At 31.5% G+C, this 9,111-nt stretch overlaps 1 protein-coding gene across 1 annotated transcript; it reads right to left on the reverse strand.

Annotated features, from left to right (window-relative positions):
• Positions 1-3,293: 3,293 nt before the first annotated feature.
• Positions 3,294-3,677, reverse strand: LOC139874377 (secreted RxLR effector protein 161-like). The gene has a single exon (XM_071861818.1). The coding sequence runs from the start codon at positions 3,675-3,677 to the stop codon at positions 3,294-3,296; it is 384 nt and encodes a 127-aa protein (XP_071717919.1).
• Positions 3,678-9,111: the final 5,434 nt, after the last annotated feature.

Raw genomic sequence — 9,111 nt, forward strand, 5'->3', positions numbered from 1 at the left:
GGTTAAGCATCATACTTAACTTTATCGGTTAGTCCATTAACCAACATTCAACCAACATGGCTCTTTTGGGAAAGTGGTGGTGGAGGTTCTTTACCGAAACCGAGTTACTTTGGGGTAAAATAATTCGTAGCATATATGGATCGTGCGGTGGCTTGGATTTAGGGATTGAAGCAATTCGATCCTTGAAACCACGCGTTTGGCGTAATATTATCATGACAGGTTCTGAAATTTGCGAGCTGGGCATTCCTTTTTTAGACTCTTTTTTCAAACGTGTGGGTGATGGTTCTTCAACAACATTCTGGGACGTGAACTGGACAGGAAAAGGGAAGTTTCGTGATGTTTTTTCCAGGCTTTACAGGTTGGAGTGTTCGAAGAATTCATTGGTTTGTGATAGGGTCCAACTGTCTGATGCAGGGCCGATTCTTATTAGTGAATGGACTCGTACTCCTTCAGGTCGTGCTGCGGGTGATCTCGTAGAATTGTCAAGAACAATTGCAGGTTATAATTTTGATCGCAATAGCATGGATGTTTGGAACTGGTCGCTTGTTCACAATGGGAGATATTCGGTTAAATGTCTCTCCTCGATTATCACTGACCAATTCTACTCGGGTAACTACTATGCTCCTGAAACTATGCGTAATAATTATGTTCCTAAGAAAATTGAATTATTTGTGTGGCGAGCATCCCAAAAAACGGTTACCCGTTAGGATTGAGCTTGATAAAAGAGGCATAGACTTAAACACCGTTCGTTGCACGTTGTGTGATGATGATTTAGAGACCGTCGAGCACTCGTTAATCTTCTGTAGCAAAGTTATGGACATTTGAAACCGGGTATTCACATGGTGGGGTTTTGGTTCTATGTCTAATCTTAGTATAAATGAACTCCTTCGTGGGAATTGGCCGAGCCAAATGTCAAACCATGGCAAAAAAGTGTGGCAAGCGGTCGAGTGGGTGTGCTCCTACTTAATATGATCAAACTGAAACAACGTGGTCTTTCGTAGAAAAGGTTGGAATTCTCCGGTTGCGGTTAATGAAATACAAGTCAAGTCATTCGATTGGATCTCTCATAGAGCAAGTGGGCATAAATTCGATTGGTTAAGTTGGTTGAACAACCCTAGTGTTTATCTTTGTTAATTAGTTGTAATCTCGTGTATGTAAATATTTCGGTTGCTTGCTTTGCAACCATGTCGTGTATTTGTTAATGTATCGTTACGGATGGTATGTGTATATCTGGCCATCCCATGCCGGTACGATGTATATTTTGGTAATACAATCTTCTCTGCCTTTCGAAAAAGAAAAGAAATGTCGTTAATAAAATCAAATAAGAAATAAAAGTGAATTTAATTTAATTCTTGGCGGCCAGGTGCTTCGAAAGGTTATAATCACGTCATAATTACATGTATGTCTTCTTGAAAGGGTGGGACAGAAACACTTTTCGAACTTTAATAGAAATGAGACAAATTTTAGTTTTTTCAATAGAGTTGTAATTTCTTAAATTCAAAAATTTGTTTGAAATTCAACGGATCAATCAGAGCACGACATGTGGTGCAGCAATTACATGTGATTGAATAAAAAAATCTAATTTTTTTATCTAAAATTTCTTTCTAATTTTTTTTTTAATTTAGCATGTCAAATTCAATCACATGTGATTGTAAAACCGAATCACATGTGATTCTGCATGTCAAATCCAATCATATGTGATTACTCGCACCACATGTCGCACTCTGTTTGTTCCCATAAATCTCAATGTTAAAAGTTGGATTCATTTGAATACTCCTATTTTACAATATATATTTTATAAAATAAAATGTATAATATCTGAATTACAGATGATTAACAACGAGGTTTCATATAAAATAGATAGTATCTATATTTCGGATGATTAACAACGAGGTTTCATTTTATGATAATTTAATCTATTACTTATGAATTGTAATATATTCTAAACGCAGTCGTCAATGAACAAGGGTAAAATAAACAGCCGACTAGAGCCTAAAAATTTAAAAGGATTCAAAAATTTAAATACAGTTTTCTAAAAAACAGTCAATTAAATTAAATAAAGAAATCGTAGTACTATAATTTTAAATTGTAAATGCACTATAAGTAAAAAATAGATAAGTTTTTGTATTATTCATTTACATGTATTAAAAAAAATAAACGTGTATGAGGATCCGTTTTTATATTACCCATGACCTACTTAATTATTAAGACTACTTTGATTCTAAACTTCAAAAAAAATTAAAAGTTTGATTGGTTGATTGGTAGTGTCAAGAGTCAACAATACCAAAAACTTTTCCTTTACTTCTTTATTTTTCCAAATATGAGGCACTTACAACATGATATCATTATAGTCCTATTTATATTTTTAAATATAAATGTATTTTGAAATGACTTATTATGGTATGAATACAAATGATACATATATGTATATTAAAAGTGAAATAAAAGACGATCAATATATGAAAATTGTACTTAATCTCTACTTAATTACATTGAATGTCATATTTATAATTTTATATTTTGTCTAACCGGATAAAGGATAAAAATATTGTTTTAGATTACAAGAATGAATTTCTGATAACATTTAATAAAATAATGTCACTGTTTTCAATTGGTATAAACAGTTGAAAACAAGATGAACACAATTTGAAATGATTTTATTTATGTTTACAGTTATTTCAAATTGAAGAAGCAAGTTTTAATTTACAATTCCTGTTTGTTATATACAAACGAAACCTAACAGCTATTTCTTAATCTAAGTATGGATTCATTTCACTTTATGAACCACTTTTGTATTATGGGAAAGCTGCATGTTATGTATTCATTGACTTATCGTGCCTTGAGGCTGACATGGCTGACCTGGAACAGCATTGGCACCCTCTAAACTTGGAAATGATGAGAATACATTTCTCTGATCCAAAGTCCACTTTCCTTAAAAGGAAACTCAAGTATTTTGTTGTTCTTTAACACTCCCCCTCAAGTTGAATAGTGGGGTTCCCGATATTCAACTTGATAAGAACTTCGCTAAAGAGTCTTCCGTTTACTGACTTAGTTAAGATGTCAGCCAATTGATCTTCTGATCTGACGTGTGGTGAAGAAATAACTTTTGCATCCAGTTTTTTCTAATAAAGTGTCTATCCATTTCAACATGTTTTGTTCGGTCATGTTGAATAGGATTTTCTGAGATAGCTATTGCAGCTTCATTATCGCTCATAACTGAATAGTTTCTTTTGGTGGGAACCCAATTTCTGTTAATAACTTCTTAATCCATAAGGCTTCGGCCACTCCTTTCGCTATCCATCTGAATTCTGAGCACTTGAGAGTGAGACAACTTTTTGTTTCTTACTTCTCCATGCGACTAGATTACCTCCCACGAGTGTAAAAAACCCTGATGTAGATCTTCTATCTCTTTTTTTGCCAACCCATCCAGCATCTGTATAGATTTTGGTTTTTAGGTGTTCATTTTTCTTGAATATAACTCCATGATCCGCTGTTTTCTTTAGATATCTGATGATTCTGATTACACCTTCCATATAGTGAACTTGTGGTTGATACATAAATTGACTCATAACTCCAACTGCATATGCTATATCTGGTCGAGTGTGAGCAAGGTAGATGAGTTTTTCTACAAGCCTTAGATATCGCCTTTTATTAGCAAGGTCGGCTTCGTCTTCCATGTATAACTTTTGGTTTGGAATCATTGGAGTATCAGCTGGTTTGCAATCAATCATACATGTTTCTGCAAGAAAATCAAGAACATACTTCTTTTAACAAATAAATATTCCCAGTTGGGATCGTAATACCTCAATCCCCAAAAAATATTTAAGTCTGCCCAAGTCTTTCATTTCAAATTCTTTAAATAAGTTCATTTTTAAGTTAGAAATTTCCTCTTTATCATTTTCCGTTATTATCATATCATCAACATAAATGATTAAGCATGTAATTAAATTTCCTTTTCGTTTAAAAAGAGAGTATGATCCGAATTACTTTGTTTGAAATCATTTTTTTTCATAAATAAAGTAAATCTCCCAAACCAATCCCGTGGAGATTGTTTTAACCCATATAAAGATTTCTTAAGTCAACAAGCTTCCCCATTTTTTAAGTTTCCGGAGAATCCTGGAGGAGCTTCCATATAGACTTCTTCTTTCAGTTCACCATGTAGAAAGGCATTCTTCACATCAAATTGGTGAAGGGGTCATTCTTCATTTGCAGCAACTGAGAAAAGAACCCTGATGGTATCAATCTTCGCAACTGGTGAGAAAGTCTCAGAATAATCTATTCCATATGTTTGAGTATATCTGTCACGACCCTACTTTTTTCATTATCTTTTACCGTTTATTATTTAACGTCCGTTAATTGTTATTCGTGTCACGTCATTTCTATGACCTATATTATTATTATATTAGTAATAATATATTATTTATTATGTGTTATGTGAATATTTGTATTCATATTTTAAATCGTACGTTTCTAGGAATCGTGGATTTCTATCCGGCGAATCTTTTCGATTTTCAAACCAACGGTCAAACTTTTGGGATTTTTAAATCCAATTTATTTTAAATATGATATTTTGATGTCATATGATTATATATAGTGTTTATATATTTTATTCGTCGCGTATTTGTTATCTCTCCGAATTATTAATCGCGTAATGGCGTTTTCGCGTTTCGGGCTTTGATCGGGCGTTCGAGCTAAAAGCAATTTAAAATTTAACAATTTTGGGCCATGGGTCCCACCCCCATTCCATGTTCGGCCGAACACTCCATGGGGAGGGAGTGTTAGGCTCATTTCTTTCCCATTTTGGTTTTTGTAAATTCATTTCACCACAATTCCTAAACCTAAACTTTTCTCTCATTTATTTTCTCCTCCCTCTCCCTTCTCCTTTTGGCCGTCACCATCTAGCACCACCATCATCATCATTTGATCATCAAATAATACTTGGATCAAGCAATCGTTTATACAATCGGATTCTACACAACGATCTCTACGCGTTCATACTCTTTGATTCTTGATTAGGGTATAAACCATAACCCTAACTTTTTGATTTTTCTTTAATTTTCTGTATTTATATGTTATTATAATAGTATGATGCTTGTATGTTGTTGTATTGTTGATTGTATACGTAGAAGCACTCGTTAATTCATGTTTTCGGTTTGATTGATTTTGGACAGCAGCTTATTCGACCATTTCTATAAACTAAACTGATGTAAATGTTAAATTAAAGTGTTTAGATGTGTTCCTCTCATCAAGACATTGATTTTAGACTCCGGATTCATGTTATTTCGATTCCCGGAGCTTAAGATATGATTAAAATGGTGTTTTATTGAAATCAAAATATAAAAACGAATTGTTTAAGGTTTGGTCCGATTTTGTGACCATTTTTGGAGTCTCTAGGGTGTACTAGTGTGTTAGGATTGATGATTGGATGAACATTCATGTTCGGGTCATCGAAATCCGAGCCACAGATCACCCGTTATGACTAAAACATGTTTTTTATCGGATTAAAGCTCCAAGTTGATATATGGCTGATGGTCATGACTTGGTGGCTGTTCTTGGGGTGTTCTTAAGTGCACTAATATGTCGGGTGGTTTGGTTAGGCGGAGATATATATAAGACTCGCCGAAAACCGATACCCTGGGCTCAAGTTATGACCCGATTAACTTTTAATTAAAACTTATGGTTATGAAATAAGACTTATGACATAAATAATAATTTTCATTATTAATAAATTACTTATGATATAAAAGTAATTATTTTAATTTAAGACTTATGATATACATATTTATTATATCATTTATTAATTAATTATGATTTAATTACACATTTAATTAAACTTATGACTAATAATACTTTTATTATTAATGAGAAATACTTATGGTAAGTATTAAACATATGTTATGAGATTATTATAATAAGAATTATAATAAAGATTAATTAATTATTTAATTATTATAAGGCTTAGTTATTATTTAATTATAATTTAATTATTAAATACTTATGATTTAATGATTATAATTAGAAACTTATGATATGATTAATAATTCATTATTAATAATACTTATGATATGATTAAAATTTATTATTAATTAATAATACTTATATTATGATTAATATTTAATTAATTAATTAAATACTTATGCTATATTAATTATATCATTTAAACTTATGATAACTTTAATAATTCAATTTAATTTAATTAAACTTATGTTATGACATAATTATACATATTTGACTTTAATTAACATTATAACTTATATTATTAGTATAACTTATACTTTAAAATTCAATGTTGACTATGTTTGACCAAGGTTTATATCACACCTCCAGTTATGGGTCTGGGCGAAATGTGACTTAATATCAAAATATACCAATATATTATAATAAACGAGAACAAAACTAAATGAGAAAATTAACTTTATTGAGTACGCAGCGGAAAATGAAATGTCGTTACAAAGGAATAAGTAAATGTTTAAATGTAATAGTAATAAATGCGATATCTCTTGATCCTATGTCCAAGTAGCATCACATAAGCAGTATTTAAGAAAGCTTGAATCAAACAGCACCTGAGACAAAACATGCTAAAGTGTCAACCAAAAAGGTTGAGTGAAGTTCATAGGTTTAACAAAAGTTTGACCATTGTTTTATACCACAAGATTTAGTTGTAAAGTTGATCTCCCGCAGGATCAAAAAGTTATGCCAAGGCGTGATATTTAGACTAAATGCTCAAGTTTGCCCCAAGACAAGTTATCGTTTATACTTATCAGTTTAATTTCATTATTAAGTAATACAAAGACTTAGTCAAATGTATTGGGGACGTTACTCCCGATAGGCCTACCCCCAATAATTAAGCATGCAAGCAGCAATTAAAAATATCACTGTAGGGACTTAGTCGGACATAGCCGGGTATAGCATAGTTTTTAACAGTTGGTACTTGTGTCTAAATTGTAAAATGTAAAAACAGCATGTGTCTCACCCCAAGAAAAGTAAAAGTAAATAAGTTGCGCAATAGTGAGTGGGGCTATGAATTCACCTTAGTAGAGAGAGAGCTAGTTATTCCTCGGAATAGAAAGTTGGACGAGTGAGCAGAAAAGTCAACCTATGACATTTAAGAGTAGTTAAGTGTTTTGCCCATGTTTAAGTAAATGTTTAAGTATGATAGTGTTGTAAGTATAGTTCGTTTTACTAAGTTTCCTTTCCTAGTAAGTTTCTATTTTTAGAAAGTTTCCACTTTTAGTAGGTTTCTTATCTTAGTAAGTTTCTATAACTAGAAAGTTTCTACTTTAAGAGTGTTTTCCATTTTAGGATACTTGCCATATTAGATAAGCTTCCAATCACCCCTTTCTCTTCGAATGGCCATTTCAGGTCTAGGGGCTTGAGCTATAGGACCCTTTAAATCTGAAATCCAAACCCTTCCGCCTAGAGTTTCGTAGAAACCATTTGTCAAGAAAGTTCGGAGATCTATACATCTCTAATACATATCTCAAAATGTTTTTATGTATTATAATATAAGGAGTAGGTTATAGGTGTTAGTAATAGTAATAGTGTATACATGTTAATTAATAGTATAAGTAGTATTAGGGTTTCATTAATTAGGGTTAGTTAATTAAAGTAGTAATTAATAACTAGGGTTTAGTAATTAATGTCCTAGGGTTTAATAAATTACGGTTTAGTAAATTAGGGTTTTATTTAATGTAGTAATGATTAGGTAATGATTAGGGTTTTAATAATTAAAGTAGTATTAAATAATTAGGGTTTAAGAATTTAGGGTTTTGTTTAATGTAGTATAGTTTAGGGGTAATTAGGGTTTAAGGTATTAATATGTATATGTATGTATTTTCGTGTATGTATATATATGTATATAAAAAATATATTTTTTTGCATGTATATATGTATATGTGTTAATATGTATATATATGTAGGTTTATTTTGTTTCCTTAATTAACCATAACAAATCTTTCATGTAATAACCTAGGGTTTTAAGATCAAAGTTTCCCTTTTTTTTCTTCTAGTCGACATGCATACATACATATATATGTTTATATTTTTTTTTACATGTATAGATCTAGGTGTTTATGTATTTACTTATGTATAACAAGTTTATAATATGAATATGAATTAACAAAGATCAAAGTTTATGTAAATAGTTTAGGGTTTATGTTATACCTTTAAAGATTCGAAGATGACTAACGAAGAAAATATGAACACGATGAAGATTGAAGATTAAAGCCTTGAGAAACTTGAAGAACACCTTGAAGATTCACGAAGAACGCGAAGAACACTTGAAAAACCCTTGAAGATTGATGATGATTTTCAATGGGGTGGTGGTGATAATTTTTCGGTTTTGGCCGAAAATTAGAGAGAGAGGGATAGTGATTAAGGAGAGAATTGTTGTTGTGATTTGGTACATAGAATGAGTTAGCCAAGGTCTCTATTTATAGGAGTGCTAGGATTATTCTAGAGTTAGGGTTTAATAAGGAATTACTTAGGGAACAAGTTGGCTTGGAAAAGGGGTCATGGGAGGGTGTCTTGGCCGAAATTTTGAGGGTTAGAAGGGGTATTTTACCCTCCTTAAAATCGGCTAGGGTTTTAGGATTAGGGTTTAACACTTTTCACTTTAAACCTTACACTTTAATTTAGCTTAAATGGTTCTTTAATTATCCAAGTTTAATTATTTTTAATACACAAGTTTTAAAGTTATTTATTTATTCACAAAAGTTTATTAACTTATTATTTTTATTAACTTGTCGATTAATGTACAAAGTTAATTATTATATTTTATAATTATTAACGCTTAACAATTATCGATTAAAGTTTAATTATTAAGGTTAATTATTTTGTTGGGCATTTAATAAGGAAAAGTATAGAATGGAAAAAAGAGAAATATAGAATGGAAAAATGAGAAATATAGAATGGAAAAATGAGGGTCGTTATAGTACCTTCCCGTTATTGAAAACTTCATCCCGAAGTTTTTAAGTAGTTTCCTCATTTGCATCAGCAGTTGAGAAAAGATGGGGATATTTTCGTTTCATATGGTCTTTGCGCTCCCAGGTATATTCGGGGCCTCTACTCGAATTCCAACGGATTTTAACGATAGGTATGTTGCTTTTACGC

The sequence above is a fragment of the Rutidosis leptorrhynchoides genome, chromosome 11 (assembly GCF_046630445.1).
Source record: "Rutidosis leptorrhynchoides isolate AG116_Rl617_1_P2 chromosome 11, CSIRO_AGI_Rlap_v1, whole genome shotgun sequence".
In the NCBI taxonomy this organism is placed as follows: Eukaryota; Viridiplantae; Streptophyta; class Magnoliopsida; order Asterales; family Asteraceae; genus Rutidosis; species Rutidosis leptorrhynchoides.

What these genes read in the sequence shown, in the direction of transcription:
- LOC139874377 (XM_071861818.1), bottom strand. Translation starts at nt 3,677, where the DNA reads ATGGAAGACGAAGCCGACCTTGCTAATAAAAGGCGATATCTAAGGCTT.